This window comes from Oncorhynchus masou, chromosome 9, assembly GCF_036934945.1.
Source record: "Oncorhynchus masou masou isolate Uvic2021 chromosome 9, UVic_Omas_1.1, whole genome shotgun sequence".
NCBI lineage: Eukaryota > Metazoa > Chordata > Actinopteri > Salmoniformes > Salmonidae > Oncorhynchus > Oncorhynchus masou.
The window spans coordinates 57,954,096-57,980,210 of record NC_088220.1 but is presented as its reverse complement, the minus strand read 5'-3'; the positions used below and the strand labels follow the sequence as shown (position 1 = coordinate 57,980,210).

At 43.6% G+C, this 26,115-nt stretch overlaps 1 protein-coding gene across 3 annotated transcripts in view; it reads left to right on the top strand.

Moving 5' to 3' along the window:
- LOC135546324 (pleckstrin homology-like domain family B member 1) overlaps positions 1-26,115 on the top strand; it is a 96,374-nt gene that overhangs the window by 35,494 nt on the left and 34,765 nt on the right. For all 3 annotated transcript variants that reach the window (XM_064974659.1, XM_064974660.1, XM_064974658.1), the window contains exons 5-6: positions 3,789-3,914; positions 21,145-22,694. In XM_064974659.1, the coding sequence (XP_064830731.1) occupies positions 3,789-3,914; positions 21,145-22,694 (1,676 nt within the window). The remainder of the gene's footprint in view (positions 1-3,788; positions 3,915-21,144; positions 22,695-26,115) is intronic.

Genomic DNA, 26,115 nt, shown 5'->3' with positions numbered 1-26,115 from the left:
CGCGCAATGGATATTAGCCTGGTGGAAATCTGTCCTTTGGTCTGATGAGTCCAAATTTGAGATTTTTCAACCGCTGTGTCTTTGTAAAAGAGTAGGTGAATGGATGATCTCCACATGTGTGGTTCCCACCGTGAAGCATGGAGGTGTGATGGTGTTGCAGTGCTTTGCTGGTGACAATGTCTGTGATTTATTTAGAATTCGAGGCACACTTAACCAGCATGGCTACCACAGCATTCTGCAACAATACGCCATCCCATCTGGTTTGCGCTTAGTGGAACTATCATTTGTTTTTCAACAGGAAAAATTACCCAAAACACACCTCCAGGCTGTGTAAGGGCTATTTGACAAAGAAGGAGGGTGATGGAGTGCTGCAACAGACGACCTAGCCTCCACAATCACCCAACCTCAACCAAATTGAGATGGTTTGGGATGAGTTGGACCACAGAGTAAAGGAAAAACAGCCAACAATTGCTCAGCATATGTGGGAACTTCTTCAAGACTGTTAAAGCTGGTTGAGAGAATGCCAAGAGTGTGCAAAGCTGTCATCAAGGCAAAGGGCGGCTACTTTGAAGAACCTCAAATATACAAATATACATTTGTTTAACACTTTCATAGTTTTGATGTCTTACTCTTATTCTACAATGTAGAAAATAGTAAAAATAAAGAAAAACCCTTGAATGAGTAGGTGTGTACAAATCTTTGTCTGGTACTGGATATTTTACCTCTAACCTTTAAAAATGCTAAATCTCTCAGCCTCATGGCAAAATGTATAGAATAGCATGATAAGCTATAAAACTGCACACATTCCTCTCTGCCCCATGGCAAAATTGCAGGAAATTAGCTTTAAAATAGCAACATTTTCTCTTAACACATACTGTTGATTAGTGTTTCCCTATGCCAAGGGATCCATCAATATAATTAGGTCTGTAATGGCTGAATTGATGAGTCTTAATTGACATTGATGTGGTTGACAGAAAATGACCCTGTCCTGTCACTGCAGGTGGCTACTGACTAGCCATTTATGCAGCTGTTGTATTGTAGGAAGATCTTCAGAATGTTGTTGTCTGTACACTAACCTACATTCAACAAATCAGACGGTTATTTTGCGATATTTTCCTTGCATTGTTATGATCAACCACCAGTACATGACTAGATGTAATGGTTTTGCTCTCCTCCCTCTGAGGAAATAAAAACTATCAGAAATTAATTAATCTTATGAGTCATATTTCAAGGTTTGCCCTAGCTAGCTATTCAACGGTTGTTAGTTGAGAGAGATTGGAAATTCTTGAACTTGTTATGTCCTTGACACACTTGATGCCTGTGCTTGTCCAGTGTGTCGTTTCACTCTGTTGTTCACTCCTGGTTATAGGCTTATGAGCGCGCACACACACACACACACTGCTGTAGCTTGGAAATTGTGTAAACGAGCAGCTCTTTGTGTGGTTTGCTGCCTCATCCTGCCTGTCTGATCCCTGATGGCCTGTCGTGTCACTGCTCAGCTGTAGAGGCAGCAGGATGGGGCACTGTTACCCCTTTGCCCTGGGCCTGTGGTGTGTGTGCAGGCGTGTGTATGTAATGTGTGTGTATCATTACTCATTGTGTATTTATTCCTTGTGTTATTATTTTTTGAGTATTTCTCTTTCTTTTAAATCTCTGCATTGCCGGGTAGGGCCCGTAAGTAAGCATTTCACCTGTTTAGTGAAGCATGTGACAAATCAAATTTGATCTGATTTTAATATATGTCTGTTTGTGGGTGCGTGTGTGCTTTTTTCTGGTGCAGCAGACACTTTTAGTTAACCCTCACCGGAAGCCACAGACAGAGGCACACAAGGTCCTTTGGTTGCCGAGATCTTTGGATCAGTCCCTAAGGGAAAAGGAAAAAGGGCAGAACAGAGGCAAACAGTCAGTGAAGTTCAGCGTGTGATGAAAACAACAGGAGAACCAGTCTCCTTCTAACATCAGCAACCAAGTATAACACTTCTTCAGAGCTGTATAGCTGTATTGGGTAAAGTTAACAAGGCCATGTTAGCCTGACAGGATTTTTCTGCTGTGGGTGACCGGTACAGTTCTGCATTCACAGTTCGTATCTGCATTCTGCACAGACTACATACTTTTAACAAGTTTATTTTATTTTCCTCTATGGAACTTCATTTGTGGTGTCAGATACAGCCACATACAAGTAATTGCAATCACACATAACTGCGTTTTTCTTCCTCGCTTTGCAATTTTTACATGTTTATATGACCCTGATGGTATGATGTGCCTCATCTATGCTATTAATACTTTGGATCAAGTCTGTACAGCGCGCGTGTGCTCTCTGAATAGCCAATGAGTTGTGAGGAAGAGTTGGCTTACAGTGTGTGAGGGCTGTAGCCTGGGGCTATGTCATTTGAAGGGTGGGTCTGACACTGGGCGTGATTGAGTTTTCCCTCCCTTAAATCGTGTTGATGCAGGTCAAAGCCATGCCTCTGTTCTCCTTGGCTCTGACTCAGGCCTGCCAAAACGCACAACCTCTGTCTCCCGAAGAAGAACAGAGAGCGTGTACAGACAGATATTCAGCTGATGTGGCGCTCTCCTCTACAATCTTAAGTAATAAGTTATAAAATGTAATATGTCTCAGTACTACCCATCACTTGTTTTTATGTTTGCCTCCCCAGAGACGACATGAATTTCATATTTTATTATCAAATGTGGACATAAACATCATAATAGAAAGGGCCTGAAACCGAAGCTCAACTCTTTCGACATAAAAAAAATGTATCTGCTTTTTCGCTGCATTGGCGTCATCTCGTCTCCCTACTCTGATGTGATAGCTACCACGGTAATTCAGCTGTGCCTGTGTCTGTGTCCTAATCACGTCCTGTCCAGTCAGAGCCTGCGAAGTAACCTGTAAACTGTTTTTCCCTACTGCCATGGAATAAAAAGGCATCTGGCTGCATTGTACACACTGTATGCATCCCAAGTGAAATTGTATTCCCTATATAGTGCACTACTTCTGAACAGGGCTCTATGGGCCCTGGTTAAAAGTAGTGCACTCTAAAGGGAATAGGGTGCATCTGGATCTCACCCAATGATGGTGCTCTGATTGAAAAGTTTCCACGAAAGCCTTTTTACCCCAGGTTCTCTGGTTGCTCATGACAGGTATCAGTTAACAGACCACCCTCTATTTATCTCAATCTAAAATATATTTTCAGCTATTCACTATATAATGGGACTATATTTGGACAGTACAGTAGCAGTCTTTGCTTTCTCCTGATTACTTTTAGTTAATAAGATACAGGACTGAATTAGAATGTTTCCGATTTTTCAAACAAGGCTTTAAGTCGATCAGAATAGGCACTAAAAGCACAGGGTCTTTTACATAGAGATAAAACTAAATCTATGGTCTTCACTCACAAGGCAATGTGCAATGCTTACATAGAAGTGAGTTACAGGCTTTTTCATATCCTGTTATGCAATGTCTATCAAACCCCTTACTACCTTATCAATTAGTCAGACCCCAGTGACTTGTAATACCTGATGCTGAAAAGATCAAGTATATTTCCAGTAACATTGTCCAGACTTATATTGGATGTGTTTCACTCATATATTACAGAGGCAACATCAGTTGAAGCTAAAGCTGATGAACTGAAGATGCATATGACAGATATCAATGTGACAAGCCTGGCCTTGGGGAGTTAATACAAGTCTTTAGGTCTCAGGCAAAGTTACTCATCATGCAAGCATGGTTCACTGAACCACCTCCCTTACAAATGCTGCTTTCTCAACCTCCCATGTTTTTTTTACAGGCTGTATGCTGTGTTTTGGCCAGTCAGTATTTTTCCGCTTCAACCACCCAGAGGAGGCGTTCAGGATGAAGAGCATGATGCCAGGGGGAAGCAAGGGCTCCGGTGGGAACTACAGAATCCACTCAGGTAATATAGTACTGTCACAGGTAATATAGTACTGTCACAGGTATTATAGTACTGTCACAGGTAATACAGTACTGTCATGACACACAAGGTATAGGCCCTACCGGTATATGAACTAGATGAGAATATTTGCTGAAAAAATAAGCAGAAAATCTAACGTAGATGTCTATCTGGATGTTACAAGATACATTTTGTGAGCACTTCACTTGAATCCTCTCAAATACAAAGCTTGCATAATACTCAGAATACATGGCCGATGTCAGCTTATGGCGACCAATGTTGGAGTGCAATGACACACATTGAATATAAACTACTGGGGTAAATCTAAAGGTAAGCAAAGGGTTAAAAGCAAGGTATTTTAAAGACATTTTTAATACCCCTTCAAATGAAAATACACTGAATAAACTACACTTCGTCCACCAAGGTCCTTGTTTCTTGTTTCCACACAGCTTAAGGGCTGAGATTGTTACCGTGGCTAAGGAGGCAGCTCCCTTACAGGTGCTGAGTTCCACACGCCACAGACGGCCCCCTATTGCCTTTCCATTTCCGGCCTTGGTGAAGACAGGGTGCAACAGAACCCTGGTTGCCTGGCCTGCTGGCCCTGGTTTCACACCATGCATGATTTATGAGCATCTCATTCCTCTCTGGGTCTCCAGGCAGAAGGGTTCAGCTGCCTAGCCCTGCCCTGTCCTCTCCTCGCAGGCACAGTGGAGTGTGTTTCCCCTTCTTGGCCGCCTTTGGGGGATCTTGACTAACCGGTGTCTGTATGTAGCCTCGCTACTTTTATAGCCTGTCTTTTTACATTTTTTTTCTAGTTCTTTACCTACTTATTGTTCACCTAGTACCCTTTTTGCACTATTGGTGAGAACCTGTAAGTAAGCATTTCACTGTAAGGTCTACACCTGTTGTATTCGGCATTTCACTGTAAGGTCTACACCTGTTGTATTCGGCATTTCACTGTAAGGTCTACACCTGTTGTATTCGGCGCACGTGACAAATAACTTATTTGATTCTTGGGGATCTGTCCCAGCATCTTGTTATTTCCTTATTGTTTTTGTGCGTTGACGATGTGCCCCCTGCGATAAAAATGGGGCATATACATATTGGGTGTTGAACTTCCTGGTTTGTTAATGAATGCTTTCCGCTGTTGTTAAAAAGGCTTCATATCTCCTTAGATGTGCATTCCTTGGTGTGGTCACTAGAGAGGGTCTGTTCTTACCTTTGACGTACTTAAACTGTGTATTATTGTGTGTCATATTAAGGTTGCTAGATCTGATTTATGAGTATAATTTCTAGTGCTTGCTTGGTAACCCCCACTCGCATATCGTACATTGCAGTAGGCCTATACAGTAGTTAGAGTTCTGACAGGCACTAGTCTCTTCAGCCACCCTCAGTGAGCAGCTCCGACACATTTCCCACCAGGCTCATTCGTATGCCAGCCAGGCAGACAGCTTTGTTGGCTACACACGGCTTATTTTAAGTTGAGGGGTATCTTTTACTGTTTCTATTTTCAAACCTCTACCCTATTCTACTATCTTCCCATCTCCACTTCCTGTGTGTTTCCTCAAACGTTCATGCACTGCACCATTTCCCTGTGTAGTTTAGGTTAACAGGGGATTTAAATGCCTTCTCTATCTTAATTATCTCCTGGCCACATCGCATCCATCTTAATATCCCATCATTCCTAATGGTTGGGTTCTGCCTAAAAAGTCTAATATAGCTTACACATTCACAACTGTTATTTGATGTAGTTAAAATCCATTGGTTCATTGTCTATGCAGTAAATATGACATTAGGCAAGGAAATGTATCACCGTTTATATAACCCAGAAGACTCACTACTACATAGCCTAGGCATATTATTCAATTAAGTATGAATGACAGTATGATTTCATACTAGTTTCAAGTTTTAATATCACATGAACAAGTACAGTGAAATGCCTTTCTTGCTAGTGTCAGTCGTGTGTATAGGTGGCAGGGAAGTCAGGCGTAGGAGAATCAAACTGAGTGTAATGGAATGATTAAATAACAATAAACGAACACACTCCAAACACTAAATGAAACAATAAACAAAGTGGGTACGAGGACCCGTCACGCACCAATACAACACTGAATAACAAACAATCTCTGACAAAGACATGAGGGGAAACAGAGGGTTAAATACACAACAGGTAATGAATGGGATTGAAACCAGGTGTGTAGGAAGACAAGACAAAACCAATGGAAAATGAAAAATGGATCAATGATGGCTAGAAGACCGGTGACGTCGAGCACCACCGAGCACCACCCAAACAAGGAGAGGCTTCGACTTCGATAGAAGTCGTGACAGCTCGCTCTAACCCCAACAATGCAGTAATTAGGGATGCATAATATATCGGTGAACATATCGGAATCGGACGATATTAGCTAAAGATGTCAAAGCTGATGTGCATACCTATTTAACCTCTTGATGCTATGGGGGCGCTATTTCATTTTTGGATTAAAAACGTTCCCGTTTTAAACAAGATATTTTGTCACAAAAAGATGCTCGACTATGCATATAATTGATAGCTTTCGAAAGAAAACACTCTGACGTGTCCAGAACTACCAAGATATTTTCTGTGCGTGCCCTAGAACGTGAGCTTCAGGCAAAACCAAGATGAGACGGCATCCAGGAAATGAGCAGGATTTTTGAGGCTCTGTTTTCCATTGTCTCCTTATATGGCTGTGAATGCGAGAGGAGTGAGTCAACCCTTTCTGTCGTTTCCCCAAGGTGTCTGCAGCATTGTGACGTATTTGTAGGCAGATCATTGGAAGATTGACCATAAGAGACCACATTTACCAGGTGTCCGCCCGGTGTCCTGCGCCGAAATTGGTGCGCAAAAGTCAGCTGCCAGTATTTTTCCATGGGATTCAGAGAGGAAAGCAAGCTTCCACGAACGATATATCAATGAAGAGATATGTGAAAAAACACCTTGAGGATTGATTCCAAACAACGTTTGCCATGTTTCGGTCGATATTATGTAGTTAATTCGGAAAAAGTTTGACGTTGTAGGTGACTGAATTTTCGGTTCGTTTCGGTAGCCAGATGCAATGTAGAAAACGGAACGATTTCTCCTACACAAAGACACTTTCAGGAAAAACTGCGCATTTGGTATGTAACTGAGAGTCTCCTCATTGAAAACATCCGAAGCTCTTCAAAGGTAAATGATTTTATTTATTTGGTTATCTGGTTTTTGTGAAAATGTTGCGTGCTAAATGCTACTCAAAATGCTATGCTAGCTTTGCATACTCTTACACAAATTAGTCAATTTCTATGGTTCAAAAGCATATTTTGAAAATCTGAGATGACAGTGTTGTTAAGAAAAGGCTAAGCTTGAGAGCAGACGCATTATTTTCATTTTATTTGCGATTTTCAGAAATCGTTAACGTTGCGTTATGCTAATGAGCCTGAGGCTTTAGTCACGATCCCGGATCCGGGATGGGGAGTTCCAAGATTAATGTAGGTACATGCCGTAATGACACCATGCAAAATTTTGCGCTACATGTACAACACAGCATTCATAACCTAGCCCACAATGTCTGCTGTGTGGATCGAGCAGTCAACAAGTCGAGCAGTCATTTGAAAGAGCAAGTACATTTCAGCGAGACAACTCAAAAGGTGAAATCCATTAAAGCCAAGATAATGCAATTCATTGCCCTTGACAATCAACCGTTCTCTGTAGTAGGTGATGTTGGCTTTCGCCGACTGATCGAGCACCGGTATACACTACCAAGTGAGCTATTTTTCAGATGTTGCCCTACCGGAGTTACACAGTAATGGCGTCACTGCTATTAGCTTCAAGACATACATTCTATGGAACACCGTTTGTGTCTTCGCATGTCAAAAAAGATACAGTAGCATTGTCAAAGCTGTACAAACAAGTCTGCAAACACTGGCCACTAACAATGTGTTTACAATACTGCGTTGGTAATAAACCATCTGTTCAACTGCAACTTCTGGGGTAGCTAGCTTTAGTTTGGTACCTAGCTAGCACCAATAGAACCAGCCTGAAAACAATGACCAGTAGAAACTGCAGTCATTTTCATTATTCTTAGCAATGATTAGTATTAGCTAGGTTGCCACTTGTTGTTCACCTATTGAAAATGAACTTCAGTTTATGAAAATAAATTGCTAGCCAGATGCTTAACCCAGTTGCCTAAGATAACGTTATAAGCAGCCAGCTAGCTTCATCTGGCTAGTGTGGCTTGACCGGACTTGGTTATGTGTTGTGAAGCTAATACGGATTAGGCACAATATTGGAATTTGTGGTTTGCCTTCAAAATGAAAGAATGTCATTGACAGTGATGAAAATGAATACAAATAGAATTATGCAATACTTTTATTTTGAAGGCTAACCGCAAAGTCCACTATTGTGGCTAATCCTTATTGTGGCTAGCTTCACATAGATGGGTCCGACCACCATTAATCAAATAAAAACTGTCTTATAAATTAGGGTTATTTTAGAGGATGACCCCTAGCTATATAGTTAGCTAGCTAACTATTGCTACTGAAACAGATTATGTCATTTTGCTATGTTTTTGGGGAAGAACATTGTTTGCATCCATGAGCTAACTGGCTTTTTTTTATGACCAGCACTGTAGGTGCGCGAGACAACTTTACCAGCATCATAGCATACGTATCGATGAATCGTTGTGACATGAAATACAAGTGATAGTGTAATAAATACATAAAAAATGAATGGATGCGTTAAATTATTATGTGACGTGCAGTCATATTCAGGACCTGATTGGTCAACAAGCTTATTTGACACGGAAAATAGTGTTATCTACTGGTCATTGTTTTCTTTTTTGACACGCAAAGACCCAAACGGCGTTCCATAGAATCCTGGTTGAGAATGAAACGACTGAACAAATGAACAACAAAATAGCACAGCAAGTAAGTGAAAGAAATAGGTTGTCACATTTGTTGAATGGAAGAGACCAAGGCGCAGCGTGATATGAATACATCTTCTATTATTTAATGAAGAAACATATAAACAAACGTGAAGCTATAACTATAACGAGTGCTGACACAGGCAACTACATATAGACAGAGACAATAACCCACAAAATACCCAAAAAAGATGGCTGCCTAAATATGGTTCCCAGTTAGAGACAACGATAAACAGGTGCCTCTAATTGAGAACCAATCTAGGCAACCATAGACTTACATAAACACCTAGATAGTAAATGACCCCATAAACCTACAAAACAGTACAAAAACACATACATCACCCATGTCACACCCTGGCCTAACCAAAACAATAAAGAAAACAAAGAATACTAAGGTCAGGGTGTGACATAGGTTTTGATTATACTTTACTGGTAATGGGGGCATACGTAAATGCCAACAAAATAACAGTTTGGCCAGTGTGGTGTGTGTGTGTAACCTTTATTTAACTAGGCAAGTCAGTTATTCTTATTTACAATGACAGCCTACCCCGGCCAAACCCGGATTACGCTGGGCAAATTGTGCGCCGCCCTATAGGACTCCCAATCACGGCCGGATGTGATACAGCCTAGATTCGAACCAGGGACTGTAGTGATGCCTCTTGCACTGAGATGCCGTGCCTTAGACCGCTGCGTCCATGTGTGTGTGTTAACTATTTAACTGTATTAGAATGCTTAAAAGGCAGCTAAAATTGTAAATATCGGTTGTCGGTATCAGGTTTTTTGGCAAGGAAAATATTGGATATCGGTTTTGGCCAAAAATGTAATATCGGTGCATCACTAGCAGTAATCATTAACAATGTAATACAAAAAATAACAAGGTAGAACAAAAACACACAATATATAAAAATAAGAAACATGATTAAGTAAGTAAGCATACTATATACAGGGTCAGTTCCACTACCATATTTACAATGTGAAAGGATACTGGATCGATAGAGGGAGATACTGTATGTACAGGGGTAAGGTGACTAGGCATCAGAATATATGATAAACAGAATAGCAGCAGCATATACTGTGCCTTCATAAAGTATTCAGACCCATTGACTTTTTCCACATTTTGTTACGTTACAAACTTATTCTAAAATGTATTAAATCAGTTTACAGACAATACCCCATAATGACAAAGCAAAAACAGGTTTAAGAATTTTTTGCTCATTTATTATTTAGAAAAATCTGAAATACTACATTTACATAAATATTTAGACTCTTTACTCAGTACTTTATTGAAGCACCTTTGGCAGCGACAACAGCCTCGAGTCTTTTTGGGTATGACACTCCAAGCTTGGCACACCTGTTTTTGGGGTGTTTCTCCCATGCTTCTCTGAATATCTTCTCAAGCTCTGTCAGGTTGGAGGGGGAGTGTTGCTGCACAGTTATTTTCAGGTCTCTCCAGAGATGTTTGATCGGGTTCAAGTCCGTGCTCTAGCTGGGCCACTCAAGGACATTTAGAGACTTGTCCCGAAGCCACTCCAGCATTGTCTTCACCTTGCAGTGAAATTATTACTTACAAGCCCTTAACCAAAAATGCAGTTAAGAAAATACCCCCCAAAAAGTAAGAGATAAAAAGAACAAATGATTAAAAAGCAGGAGTTAAATAACAATAGCGGGGCTATTTACAGGGGATACTGGTACAGAGTCACCGGTGTTGAGGTAATTGAGGTAATATGTACATGTTGGTAGAATTGCTTCTTGCTTTTCCCCCAACGCAGTTAAGCCAAAACCACGCCCGTTATTCAGAGGGGCGTTCTACAACGCTTTGCGCTCTCTCCAAGTTCGGGAGTGAATATCACGTAGTGCAAAATTTCAGTCACTGTATAATAACATTTGCCCTTGTATTTCAAGATTGAAAAGTATAATAACATAATGTCGTGGACCGAACTAGCCATTAACGTCCCTTAACGCTCAAAGACAGATTCAATGGCTGTAGCATAGCGTCTTTGACTGAATGATTAGCTAATAAATATTTGAGAAATTATGAATAATAAGCATAAGCTTTTACCTGATAATAGACTACTAATGATAATATAACAACTTCAAATACCGAGCTAGTAACGTTAAGTAGCCGAGGTTAACTTAGCTGACCTTCAATTGAGGATATTCAATTGAGGAAAACTAATAGGAACTCTGAAAATAAATACATGGGCAATGTTACCAAACATGATAATAATAGGCCTGCATTATTGTAGGCAGCGAATTGTTAAATTACACTTTCCATCCTTACCTTGTGTAACGGATGTGAAACGCTAGCTTAGTTAGCGGTGGTGCGCACTAAATAGCGTTTCAATCGGTGACGTCACTTGCTCTGAGACCTTGAAGTAGTATTTCCCCTTACTCTGCAAGGGCTGTGGCTTTTGTGGAGCGATGGGTAACAATGCTTCGTGGGTGACTGTTGTTGATGTGTGCAGAGGGTCCCTGGTTCGCGCCCGGGTATGGGCGAGGGGACGGTCTAAAGTTATACTGTTACACTTGGAAGGTAACCTTCTCTAAGCTGAGAGGTCCAGGCAGGAAGCTTGGCCCCAGTGATGTACTGGGCAGTATGCACTACCCTCTGTAGTGCCTTGCGGTCGGAGGCCAAGCAGTTGCCATACCAGGCAGTGATGCAACCCGCCAGGATGCTCTCGATGGTGCAGCTGTAGAACCTTTTGAGGATCTGAGGACCCATGCCAAATCTTTTCAGTCAGGGAATAGGTTTTGTCGTGCTCTCTTCACGACTTTGGCCACAATGACTTTGGTATTACAGACTCAGACGGGGAGAGGTTGAAAATGTCAGTGAGGACACTTGCCAGTTGGTCAGCGCATGATCAGAGTACATGTCCTGATAATCTGTCTGGCCCAGCGGCCTTGTGAATGTTGACCTGCTTAAAGGTCTTACATCGGCTGCGGAGAGCGTGATCACACTGTCGTTCGGAACAGCTGATGCTCTCATGCATGTTTCAGTGTTACTTGCCTCGAAGCGAGCATATAAGTTATTTAGCTCGTCTGGTAGGCTCGTGTCACTGGGCAGCTCTCGGCTGGGCCTCCCTTTGTAGTCTGTAATAGTTTGCAATCCCGGCCACATCTGACGAGCATAGGAGCCGGTGTAGTATGATTCGATCTTCATCCTGTTGTGATGCTTTGCCTGTTTGATTCGTCTGAGGGCATAGTGGGATGTCTTAAAAGCTTCCAGGTTAGAGTCCCGTTCCTTGAAAGTGGCAGCTCTACCCTTTAGCTCAGTGCGAATGTTGCCTGTAATCCATGGCTTCTGGTTGGGGTTTGTACATACAGTCACTGTAGGGACGACGTCATTGATGCACTTATTGATAAAGCCAGTGACTGATGTGGTGTACTCCTCAATGCCATCGATAGAATCCCAGAACATATTCCAGTCTGTGCTAGCAAAACAGTCCTGTAGTTTTACATCTGCTTCATCTGACCACTTTTTTATTTACCGAGTCACTGGTGCTTCCTGCTTTAATTTTTGCTTGTAAGCAGGAATAAGGAGGATAGAATTATAATCAGATTTTCCAATTGGAGGGCGAGGGAGAGCTTTGCTCGCATCTCTGTGTGTGGAGTAAAATGTGGTCTAGAGGTTTCTTCCTCTGGTTGCACATTTAACATGTTAATAGAAATTAGGTAAAACTGATTTAAGTTTCCCTGCATTATGTACACCAGCCACTGGGAGCGCCGCCTCTGAATGAGTGTTTTCCTGTTTGCTTATCACGGTATACAGCTCATTGAGTGCGGTTTCAGTGCCAGCATCGGTCTGTGGTGATGTGTAGACATCTACGAAAAATACAGATGAAAACTCTCTAGGTAGATAGTGTGGTCTACAGCTTATCATGAGACACTCTACGTCAGGCGAGCAAAACCTTGAGACTTCCTTAGATATCGTGCACCAGATGTTGTTTACAAATTTTCATAGGTCGCTACCCTGTGACATAGGCCACCGCCCGTGACATAGGCCGCCGCCCTGTCTTGGCTGTATGCTTAGGGTCGTTGTCCTGTTGGACGATGAACCTTTGCCCAAGTTTGAGGTTCTGAGTGCTCTGGAGCAGGTTTTCATCAAGGATCTTTGCACTTTGCTCTGTTCATCTTTGCCTCAATCCTGCTCGATCCTGACTAGTCTCCCAGTCCCTGCTGCTGAAAAATATTCCCACAGCATAATGCTGCCACCACCATGCTTCACCGTAGGGATGGTGCCAGGTTTCCTCCAGGCGTGGCACTTGGCATTCAGGCCGAAGAGTTAAATATTGGTTTCATCTCAGACCAGAGAATCTTGTTTCTCATGATTTGAGAGTCTTTCGGTGACTTTTGGCAACTCCAAGCGGGCTCTCATGTGCCTTTTACTGAGGAGTGGCTTCCGTCTGGCCACTCTACCATAAAGGCCTGATTGGTGGTGCTGCAGAGATGGTTTTCCTTCTGGAAGATTCTCCCATCTCAACAGAAGAACTCTAGAGCTCTGTCAGAGTGACCATTGGGTTCTTGGTCACCTCCCTGACCAAGGCCCTTCTTCCCTGATTGCTCAGTGTGGCCGGGCGGCCAGCTCTTAGAAGAATCTTGGTGGTTCGAAACTTTCATTTAAGAATGATGGAGGCCACTGTGTTCTTGGGGACCCTCAATGCTGTAGAAAAGTTTTGGTACCCTTCCCCCGATCTGTTCCTCAACACAATCCTGTCTCTGAGATCTATGAACAATACCTTCAACCTCATGGCTTGGTTTTTGCTGTGACATGCACTGTCAACTGTGGGACCTTTTATAGACATGTGTGTGCCTTTCCAAATCATGTCCAATCAATTGGATTTACCACAGGTGAACTCCAATCAAGTTGTAGAAACACCTCAAGGATGATCAATGGAAACAGGATGCACCTGAGCACCTGCACATCTCATAGCATTTGGTATGAATTCTTAAGTAAATAAGGTTTAAAAAAAATGTTTTTATTTTTTTATTCATTTCCAAAAATTTGTAAACCTGTTTTTTTGCTTCATCATTACGGGGTATCGTGTGTAGATTAAATCCATTTTAAAATACAGCTATAACGTAACAGAATGTGGAAAAAGTCAAGGGGTCTGAATACTTTCCGAGGGTACTGTATGATGATTGTATTTTTTTATTTAACCTTTGTTTAACTAGGCAAGTCAATTAAGAACAAATTCTTATTTACAATGACGGCCTACCCCGTCCAAACCCGGACGACAATGGGGCCAATTGTGCGCCGCCCGATGGGACTCCCAATCACGGCCGGATGTGATACAGCCTGCAATCGAACCAGGGACTTTAGTGACGCCTCTTGCACTGAGATGCAGTGCCTTAAACACCTGCATCACTTGTGAGTCACACACGCCGTGTGTTGGAGTATCAGTGTGCGTCGTGTGTAGAGTCCAGTGAGTATGCATAGACAGTGCAATAATAAGAATAAAATACAAAGGTCAACTCAGATAGTCTGTGTAGCCATTTTGTTAGCTATTTAGTTAGCTATTTAGCAGTCTTATGACATGGGGATAGAAGCTGTTCAGGTGCCTGTTGGTGTCAGACTTGATGTACCGGTACCGCTTGCCGTTCGGAAGCAGAGTGAACAGTCTATGGCATGGGTGGCTGGATTCTTTAATGATTTTTCGGGCCTTCTTTTTACACCTCCTGATATAGAGGCCCTGGATGGCAGGGAGCTCAGCTCCTTGGTCTTACTGATGTTGAGTGAGAGGTTATTGTTGGGGACACTGCCAGTCACTGACCACCTCCCTGTAGTCTCTCTCATCGTCGACAGTGATCAGGTCTACCACCGTCGTGTCGTCATCAAACTTGATGATGGAGTTGGAGTTATACGTAGCCACGCAGTCATAGGTGAACAGGGAGTACAAGAGGGGACTAAGCACACACCTCTTTGTGGCCCCTGTGTTGAGGGTCAGCGTGGCAGAGTTGATGTTGCCTACCCTCCCCACCTGGAGTTGGCCCGTCAGGAAGTCTAAGATCCAGTTGCAGAGGGAGGTGTTTAGTCCCAGGGTCCTAAGCTTGGTGACGAGTCTGGAGGGGACAATGGTGTTGAAAGCTGAGCTGTATTTAATGAGCAGCATTTTCACATACAGTAGGTATTCCTCTTATCTAGGTGGGTGAGGGCAGTGTTGAGTGCAACTGAGATTGCGTCATCTATTGCAAATTGGAGTAGTTCTAGGGTGAAGGAGTTGATGTGTTCCATAACCAGTCTCTCAAAGCACTTCATGATTACAGATGTGAGTGCTACAGGGTGGTAGTCATTGTGGCATGAAGCCTTAGAGTTCTTGGGAACAGGGATGATATGATGGTGGTCATCTTAAAACATGTTGGGAATACAGACTGGGACAAGGAGATGTTGAAGATGACCGGGAATATACCTGCCAGCTGTTCTTCACATGCTCTGAGAAAGCGCCCTGGAATACTCACGTTGGCCTTGGAGAGCGAGATCAAACCCAATCTTCTGGGTCGGTGGCGGCCCTCACACCCGGTACGATGTTGGTATTATCGAGGCGTGCATAGATTGCATTGAGTTTGTCTGGTAGAGAGGCATCGTTGGGCACATCACGGCTGGGTCTTCCTTTGTAATCTGTTATCGCTTTTATCCATAATCTCATGTAGACTGGCCTACCCGCACTGTATCTGCAAGCTGTGGGCTAGAGCGCAGGTTCCCAGACCAGAGTAGAAATTTGCATATTTTCTTCATGCAGATTCTAGAATATTTACATGAAAATCTGTCGCCAATTGGATGGAAACCTAGCTACGGTGATAGTTTTAAATTAAAATGGCAAAAATAAACAAATAGCTTCTTAGCAAAAGGCTATTTCTCATACACAATTTATATTGGACAGTCTGAGAGTGGTTTGAGTTAGGGACCTAATTGGAGTAGCCGAATGGGAGGGATATGTAACTTGACAACTAGCTGTCATTGACAGAGGGTCGAAACGCTCTTTGTTATTGGTCTATTAATTTACTAATTTACTTGCTTTGGCAACATTAACTTATGTTTTCCATGCCAATATAGCCAATTGAATTGAATTAATTTGTACTGCCTAATTTATTTATTTTATTTAACCTTTATTTAACCAGGAAGGCAAGTTGAGAACAAGTTCTCATTTACAATTGCAACCTGGCCAAGATAAAGCAAAGCAGTTAGACACATACAACAACACAGAGTTACACATGGAGTAAAACAAACATACAGTCAATAATACAGTCGAAAAATAAGTCTATATACAATGTGAGCAACTGAGGTGAGATAAGGGAGGTAAAGGCAAAAAAAGGCCATGATAGCGAAGTAAACACAATATAGCAAGTAAAACACTGGAATGGTTGATTTGCAGTGGAAGAATGTGCAAAGTAGAGATTGAAATAATGGGGTGCAAAGGAGCAAAATAAATAAATACAGTAGGGAAAGAGGTAGTTGTTAGGGCTAAATTATAGATGGGCAATGTACAGGTGCAGTAATCTGTGAGCTGCTCTGACAGCTGGTGCTTAAAGCTAGTGAGGGAGATAAGTGTTTCCAGTTTCATAGATTTTTGTTTTGGGGTGACCAGAGAGATACAGTGGGGCAAAAAATTGTTTAGTCAGCCACCAATTGTGCAAGTTCTCCCACTTAAAAAGATGAGAGAGGCCTTTAATTTTCATCATAGGTACACTTCAACTATGACAGACAAAATGAGAAGAAAAAACCCCCAGAAAATCACATTGCAGGATTTTTAATGAATTTATTTGCAAATTATGGTGGAAAATAAGTATTTGGTCAATAACAAAAGTTTATCTCAATACTTTGTTATATACCCTTTGTTGGCAATGACAGAGGTCAAACGTTTTCTGTAAGTCTTCACAAGTTTTTCACACACTGTTGCTGGTATTTTGGCCCATTCCTCCATGCAGATCTCCTCTAGAGCAGTGATGTTTTGGAGCTGTTGCTGGGCAACACGGACTTTCAACTCCCTCCAAAGATTTTCTATGGGGTTGAGATCTGGACACTGGCTAGGTCACTCCAGGACCTTGAAATGCTTCTTACGAAGCCACTCCTTCGTTGCCTGGGCGGTGTGTTTGGGATCATTGTCATGCTGAAAGACCCAGCCACGTTTCATCTTCAATGCCCTTGCTGATGGAAGGAGGTTTTCACTCAAAATCTCACGATACATGGCCCCATTCATTCTTTCCTTTACACGGATCAGTCGTCCTGGTCCCTTTGCAGAAAAACAGCCCCAAGCATGATGTTTCCACCCCCATGCTTCACAGTAGGTATGGTGTTCTTTCGATGCAACTCAGCATTCTTTGTCCTCCAAACACGACGAGTTGAGTTTTTACCAAAAAGTTATATTTTGGTTTCATCTGACCATATGACATTCTCTCAATCTTCTTCTGGATCATCCAAATGCTCTCTAGCAAACTTCAGATGGGCCTGGACATGTACTAGCTTAAGCAGAGGGACACGTTTGGCACTGAAAGATTTGAGTCCCTGGCGGCGTAGTGTGTTACTGATGGTAGGCTTTGTTACTTTGGTCCCAGCTCTCTGCAGGTCATTCACTAGGTCCCCCCGTGTGGTTCTGGGATTTTTGCTCACCGTTCTTGTGATCATTTTAACCCCACGGGGTGAGATCTTGCGTGGAGCCCCAGATCGAGGGAGATTATCAGTGGTCTTGTATGTCTTCCATTTCCTAATAATTGCTCCCACAGTTGATTTCTTCAAACCAAGCTGCTTACCTATTGCAGATTCAGTTTTCCCAGCCTGATGCAGGTCTACAATTTTGTTTCTGGTGTCCTTTGACAGCTCTTTGGTCTTGGCCATGGTGGAGTTTGGAGTGTGACTATTTGAGGTTGTGGACAGGTGTCTTTTATACGGATAACAAGTTCAAACAGGTGCCATTAATTCAGGTAACGAGAGGAGGACAGAGGAGCCTCTTAAAGAAGAAGTTACAGGTCTGTGAGAGACAGAAATCTTGCTTGTTTGTAGGTGACCAAATACTTATTTTCCACCATAATTTGCAAGTAAATTCATGAATAATCCTACAATGTGATTTTCTGGATTTTTTTCCCATTTTGTCTGTCATAGTTGAAGTGTACCTATGATGAAAATTACAGGCCTCTCTCATCTTTTTAAGTGGGAGAACTTGCACAATTGGTGGCTGACTAAATACTTTTTTACCCCACTGTGTACCTGCTGGAGCGCGTGCTACAGGTGTGTGCTGCTATGGTGACCAGCGAGCTGAGATAAGGGGGGACTTTACCTAGCAAGGTCTTGTAGATGACCAGGAGCCAGTGGGTTTGGCGACGAGTATGAAGCGGGGCCAGCCAACGAGAGCGTACAGGTCGCAGTGGTGGGTAGTATATGGGGCTTTGGTGACAAAACGGATGGCACTGTGATAGACTGCATCCAATTTATTGAGTAGGGTATTGGAGGCTATCGCCGAAGTCGAGGATTGGTAGGATGGTCAGTTTTACAAGGGTATGTTTGGCAGCATGAGTAAATGATGCTTTGTTACGAAATAGGAAGCCAATTCTAGATTTAACTTTGGATTGGAGATGTTTGATGTGAGTCTGGAAGGAGAGTTTACAGTCTAACCAGACACCTAGGTATTTGTAGTTGTCCACATATTCTAAGTCAGAGCCGTCCAAAGTAGTGATGTTGGACAGGCGGGCAGGTGGAGGCAGCGATCGGTTGAAGAGCATGCATTTAGTTTTACTTGTATTTAAGAACAATTGGAGACCACGGAAGGAGAGTTGTATGGCATTGAAGCTCACTTATACAAAATGAGTTGACATTTCAGGCAGTCTTTTCAAACTGCTCTTACACTCAAAATGTATTATAAGAATTTAGACAAATTCACAGTAATATTCCAAGCTCATAGTGTGGAAATATATATAAAACAAGTTTTTGACTGCACTGCCCCTTTAAGAAGAAAAACAGACGCCATAGTTCCCGCCCCCGGTATACTACCAGGCTGTCACATCAGCACGGTGGACAGGGAAGGGAGGGGGAGAATTTAGACAAATTCACAGTAATATTCCAAGCTCATAGTGTGGAAATATATATAAAACACGTTTTTGACTGCACTGCCCCTTTAAGAAGAAAAACAGACGCCATAGTTCCCGCCCCCGTAAACTACCAGGCTGTCACATCAGCACGGTGGACAGGGAAGGGAGGGGGCGCGAGCTAGCAGGGTAGCGGCGCCTGGCACACGAAACCCGGCTGGAATATCACTCTGTCAACCTTCCCGGGTGCGGAGAGCCGGGTAGGCTACGACAGGCTTCGGTAAATGCAGCTTTATTGAGGTAGAAATGCCGGCTCCAGCGTTTGGGTTTTTAGCTGGGTTAAAAGTCATTATATCTTAGTCGCAGGCTTGCCCATTCATGTAAGTACTGATAATTATTAATATTTACCGCTGTCCAGGGACAGAGACGAATGTATTTTCACGGTCATTCTCTACGTTTTTGACATTGTGGGTCTATTCATCTTCTGAGACGTTTGACAATCGAAATGCTGGCGACATCCAACGACCATGTGGCCTGTTCTGGGATGAAAAAATAACGGGGAAAATGAATAACCAAGTAACCGACAAAATATCCATATAATTGTAATTTACACCAACATGTATTGGGGTCATATGGTGGTCGTGCTGTCACTCAAAATGACATGATGCTTGAATAGTTTTTCTGCTTGGCAGATGAAGAACTCTGGTTGAGTCATTGTAGAAAGACCAGGCAGATAGCCTACTCCCAGCTCTTTGCTGAACAAATAGTGCTTATGCATTATTTGTAAAGCCTCTTCATCATCCAGGGCTATGAGGTCATATTTATGAATAGAAATCAAAATGAAGGTGGTTATTTACTGCAGTGATACACAGTAGCTTGTTTATTCTAGACTGAAAGTACCCTATTTGAAACAGAGCTGTATTTGGAATGGCTTTCATATTTGACATGTGCATGATGTCTATGTTACAGAAATATGATCATATACATATTCACATGCATACAGTACATATTCACATGCATACAGTACATATTTCCACATACAGTACATATTTCCACATACAAGAGTTGCCAAAGATGCATGATCTCACTAATTTGTTTATATACTGAGTATACCAAACATAAACAAAAATAATAATATTGAGTTGCACCCCCCCAGCCCTTTACCCTCAGAACATGCCTCAATTTGTCAGGTCGACAAGGTGTCGAAAGTGTTCCACAGGGAAGCTGGCCCATGTTGACTCCAATGCTTCCCATAGTTGTGTCAAGTTGGCTGGATGTCCTTTGGGTGGTGGACCATTCTTGATACACACAGGGAACTGTTGAACATTAAAACCCAGCAGTGTTATTTTCACATACATCAGATAGGTGCAGTGAAATGTTCTTTTACAGGGTCAGCCATAGTAGTACGGTGCCCCTGGAGCAAATTAGGGGTAAGTGCCTTTCGCCGCAGGTATTCGAACCAGCGACCTTTCGGTTACTGGCCCAACGCTCTAACCGCTAGGCTTACCTGCCATCATACAAATGATCACATTGCTTATTTCTGATTGCAGCCTATTAGCATATCATATTAATACCATAGATTACACCTGGATGTCCCCTTGTGCTCCCTAATCTACAACGTTGACATTATGGGGAGACTGAGGGTTGCCTGCGATTTCGATTGAATTACGACTGTGCCCTGGCTTGCGCTGCTCTCCAGCCACACAGTAATTGAGTTCTACTGGCACATTTTCCCCTCAATCTTTCCAAAGCCTGTATTTTGCTGCCTTTGTCGCTCTCTCACTCTCTCTCAATCTCTCCCCCTGTTTCTCTCACTCTTTCTTGGTCTCTGTCGCCGCTCTGTATCTTTCTCTCTTCTCTTTCCCTTTTCTCATTAGCATTTCTTCATGCAAATTGTGATTTGGGTGGATTAAGTTGGGCAGTGGGCAGGTTTAAATTTAGAAGCGCTCGAAGGTAATTGATGGCTTAAACCAACCAACCAACCAATAAAACATAGAAGCCAATTGAAGGTACTTGTGCTAAAGGCTTAGGTTCTATAATAAAAGTAACAAGGCACTTTATATAAATGAGTGGTGGTGCAACCGCAAGATACAGTTAATTTATGAACTTTACGGTCCATTCAATTCTCTCCAATATCATCTCATTATCTATTCAGCTCTTAGAGCTCATGTCTGTTTCTATTTGTCATGTTTTCAGGGATATACCATACTGTAAAAAAAAATGTTTTAACCGTATATATTGCAGTGGTCATAGTCTTCACTCATAGTATAGCCTAGTGAGTGATATTAGTTCTGTTTTCCCTACAGACTCAAAGAGCCTGGTCAATGGGAACCATCAATCAGGAGCATCCCAGTCGCACCACCCAGCCCCCGGTGAGAGAGTCCCACGCTCCGAGCATAGTGCCATCGTCAGCTCCATCGAAAAGGACCTCCAGGACATCATGGACTCCCTAGTCATGGATGATCCCCAGCCTTCCTCTTCAGACTCAAAAAATCCAGACCACCCCATCCCCCACTCCCCGCTGTCCCCCATGGTCAACGGAGGAGGCCGCTACCTCCTCTCCCCTCCCACCAGCCCGGGGGCCATGTCAGTGGGCTCTAGCTATGAGAACACGTCCCCGCCCTTCTCCCCTCTGTCCTCTCCCTCGGCGGCCAGCAGCGCAGGCAGCTACACCAGCCCTTCTCCCAGCGGCTGCCTGGACCCCCAGGACCTATCCCTGCCCCCCGTGCCGGTCCGCTCATCCAGCTACAACTACACAACTACACCACCCATCCCCCAGCCAAGGACCATAATGACAAACTACAGCCCCGGCGGTGGGGTGCAGAGGGTTCCTGAGAGCCCCAGGCTCCAGAGGAAATGTCTCCTGGAGGCCCCCCAGAGTCCCAAGCCGGCCCGCAGAGGCCAGAGCCTGGACAGCCCAGGGGTGATGGGTTCAGAGAGCCCCAGACTGACCCACCTATCTGTTGCATCAGCCGATGCCGGGTACATGGGCAGGAACGCAGTGCCAAGTAACCCCAGACTCACCTCCAATTTCTCCTACGCCGCTACGTCTTCCTCCCCATCCAGTCCCAGGACGAAAGCGGGCAACATCCTCCAGGAGCGTCCGGCCAGCCCCTTCAGAGAGCAGGCGGACCGCTCCCTCACCTCCAGCTCTTCCAGACAGCTGCTATCCCAGCCCAGCAGGGCCTTCCAGCCTCCCCTGGACCCCATCGTCCACATAATCCAGGGGGGCTCTCCACTCCAGCAGCACCACCCCTTTCCCCACCCTCTCACGCTCCAGCCCCCAAAGAGCCCTCGGCTCTCCCACAGGAACCTCGACCTCAGCGGCGGTGGTGGCAGCAGCATGAGGGAGCTCCCCCCTCTCAGCCCCTCCATGGCTCGCAGAGGGGTGCCTGTTCTCCCAGGGGCTCTCCCTGGAAGTATCCCCATGTTGAGAACGCCCGAGAGCCCATCATCATTGGGGAAGCTGGGAGTCCCGGAGAGCCCCGGGCTCCGACGCAAGGCCGGCTCCCCCCCGGAGGACCAGTTTGGCGGCAGTGTGGTCCGAGCCCGCAGCCCCTCCCCTACCTTGGGGCTGATGATGATGGAGAGCGGGGGAGGGGGAAGGAAGGCCAGTTTTGGGAACGCCCTCTCCCCTGCTTACAGCCTGGGCTCCCTACCTGGCTCCTCGCCTCTCGCCAGCCCCAGGGGCCATAGGAAGATGTCCGGGGGCCCCCGGGATCAGAGGGGCCCCCTCCCGGGCATGCGGGAACGGAAAAACAGCATCTCTGAGATCAGCGACAACGAGGACGAGCTGTTAGAGTACCACCGGCGCCAGAGAGAGGAGAGGCTCAGGGAGCAGGAGATGGAGAGACTGGTAAGTGTAGTAGACTACTGTTAGCTTTGAGTTAGGCTACCTATTCACACAATTCATCATTGACCTATGTGGTACAGGGTAATAGCAAACTAGAAATGATTCGAAGTAATGCTATCAATTCAATTACCATTCATTTTGATACTGGTCCTCAAGGAGATAACTCAGCTGCCTGGGAAATATGCCCCTTATCCAGCTCCTGACGTTGACACAAAAATCTCTCTGTCTCCATCTCTCATGCCACTATCTATCAAATAAAAATAAAATATGAAAGGGTGTGAATTCCCACCCTATAAAACAACAACAAAACCTGATGTTTCTTAGCAACTGGATCTGCTGAGCTGTAGTTTGGCTTATAGCCTTTTTTAACCAACATTTTTAGTCTGTCTCCACTCAAGTGTTCCTCCAGAGCACCGTGAAGGAGTGAAACTATCTTAACTGCTGTGACGGAGCGGCCATGTTTTTCCAAAGCAACCCCATTTTTTGTTGTCCCTTTTGGCGCTAAAGGGAGGGAGAGAGCAGTAGACTTGAACTTATGTCCCTAATGAAGAGCCTGAGACAATGACCCTTAAAATACTTTTATATGCTGTGTGATAAACTCCTTGTATTAGTAGTAATAGAATGACTAGAATGGGGAACCCCCTTCAAAACATGACAATATGAAGGTACAGTCATGGGTACATTCTATTTCTATGAGTAGGGTGCTGCTGCCAAAATGAGGTTAGAGGAGGAATGACGTGCCCTAGCCTCTCTGTGTATACTGGGCTACCCTATGGTTCCCAACAGGAGCATTACCTCCATTATACAGCAGTAAAACCATGTCTGGCAATCCCAGAATGGACACAATCTGTATTTGTCTCCTCTGTCACCCCCATGTGTTGGTAGTCCTAAATGTTAGAGAAATGTCTTTCTCAATTCAACGAGAAAAGCAATTGTCAGGAAGAAGGCAATTTTTGAATCTAGATCAAGTTAATAATAGTTCCTTTTTTATTAAGGACAACAAGATCCCCCAACCTTTAGGCCTATTAGTTCAATTGTATTTGTGATTCTCTCTGTATGGATGGGGTTTCAATTGGAATGATGGTTATTACAGCGAACCATAACGACTTTTGGTCTTAACCTTGTGCCATTAGACTGGTAAATATTGACAAAGGACAGAATGTAAATAGCAGAAGGAATAACAGAGAATGTACATACTGTAAGCAGTGGTGTAAAAATACTTGAATGTACTACTTAAGGAGTTTTTTATGGTATCTGTACTTTACTTTACTATTTCTATTTTTGACAACTTTTACTTCACGACATTCCTAAAGAATATAACGTACATTTTACTCCATACATTTTACCTGACACTCAAAAGTATTTGCTACATTTTGAATGATTAGCAGGACAGGAAAATGGTCAACTTCACACCTTTATCAAGAGAACATCCCTGGTCATCCCTATTGCCTCTGATCTGGCCGACTCACTGAACATGCATGCTTCTTTTGCAAATGATTGCTGAGTGTGCCCCTGGCTATCTGTAAAAACAAGAAAATGGTGCGGTCTGCCTTGCTTAATACAGTATAAGGAATTTGAAACTATTTATACTTTTAATTTTGATACTTAAGTATATCTTAGTAATTACATTTACTTGTAATACTTATTGAAAACCAAATACTTTTAGACTTTTACTCGTATTTTACTGGGTGACTTACTTGAGTCATGTTCTATTGAGGTGTCTTTTTACTCAATTATGACAATTGGGTACTTTTTCCACCACTGCACATAAGCCATGCAGATAAGTAATGTAACTTAGAAAGGGAGGTACTACGAATGCGGACAGATTGTAGAGACTTACGTTTTCTTTGTCACCTGCCGGTCGGACTTTCAAAATGTAAGAGGGGTGGTTTGGTGAATTACGTAATGCCTGTGTGATTAGTAACCTAGTCTGAAGCTAGAAGGTTTGCATTAGCTCCCTGAGCAAATGCCTAGGCTTTAGCTTAATGAGCTAGCTATCCCAGTTATAACAAGGTTAAGCCCCTGGCATATGAGCTTTGCAACTGGTATGCTAGTATTTTCATTGAGGGATCAAGAGGGGAGTATGAGTATTATATGCATTCATTGTGAACCCAGGTGTGCTCAGCTCATGCAGCACTGAATTAAGGATTTGGATCCCGTAACCATTATTACCATGAGGTATTTCTGCATCTGTTTAAATCCACCCAAAGATTCTGTTCTGTCCTGGTCTTTGAGATCCAGCAACAAGACCCAGACCGAACTGTGCAGAGCTAAGCATGACATAAGGTCCTTGTAAGTGGAAGGCGTTAGACTCCTGCCGTGGTGAGAGACGGCGAGAGGCAGTGCAGCGAGCCAAGCGTGACACAGATCCTCAGTGTCTCTCACTGGAGCTGCCAGTGGGGGGGTGGATGGGGACGTCGCCATGTGACTGGCACAGTCATTTCTTTTGGAGGGGCATGGGGGGAGGGGAGGTGGGGGGCAATTTACAGTCCATTCATCAAGGATATATTTGCTACACTTTCTGTACCCAAGGACCGTCTGTCTGTCTGCCTGCTCGCCGTCTGTCAGTCTCCCAGCAACATGCTGCAGGTCCGGCCAGGCCAGGGGTAACTAACTGCCCTTTGTCGCTGAGTTATTTCCGGATGCAGTCAGTCAGACCCTGGGGATCAGTGTCATGCCTGAAGCAAAGGGGTATGCTGGGTACAGCTATCTATCCCTGCAGAGAGAGGCAGCACAGGCTCTCTGGCGTCCTGATAAACTAACAGTGCTGTTTATACATAGGACTTGTTTACTGTACCAAGGATACTCAATTATTTCTGTGATCTGGAAAGACATTTATGTGTTCTGTTGCCCCGAGAAAACATAAGTGTTCACCAGGGACGACGTCATTCATACCATCTGTTTACAATGTTTATACAGCGCCTTTATTCACTTTCATCCAAGTATTGTGTGTCGCATAAACCAGTATCTTAAGATGTTATTTTTGCCAGCCAATCAGAGGTGAGCTCTATGTCATGTAGGAGTCCAGGCAGTTAAGCAGATCATTTATCACGTCTGAGCTGCCTTTGAGTTGTAGTGCTATACATGGTTGATTAGTGAAGCGCTGCCTTGGCCAACACACTAAGCATATGGCGTTCGTCACTGGCTGACTGTCAGACAGACAGGGTTATGAAAACGGCAGTCTACTGAAGATGACCTCAATGTTGTAACGAGTGGTCCAAGGATGACGACATCACATATTCCATTACCTTATAATTCTGACGTTTCGTCATGCTCGCAGGGACATTTCTAAACGTAGCTAAACAAAAGTAGCCACATTTTTTTTCAGCTGACTATCTCAAAATGTGCATAGATACAATTTAGACTATTATTGTTAGTTCTCTCCAGCTCGAGGGGAAATATTTGTTCTCCCGAAGAGTTTAAG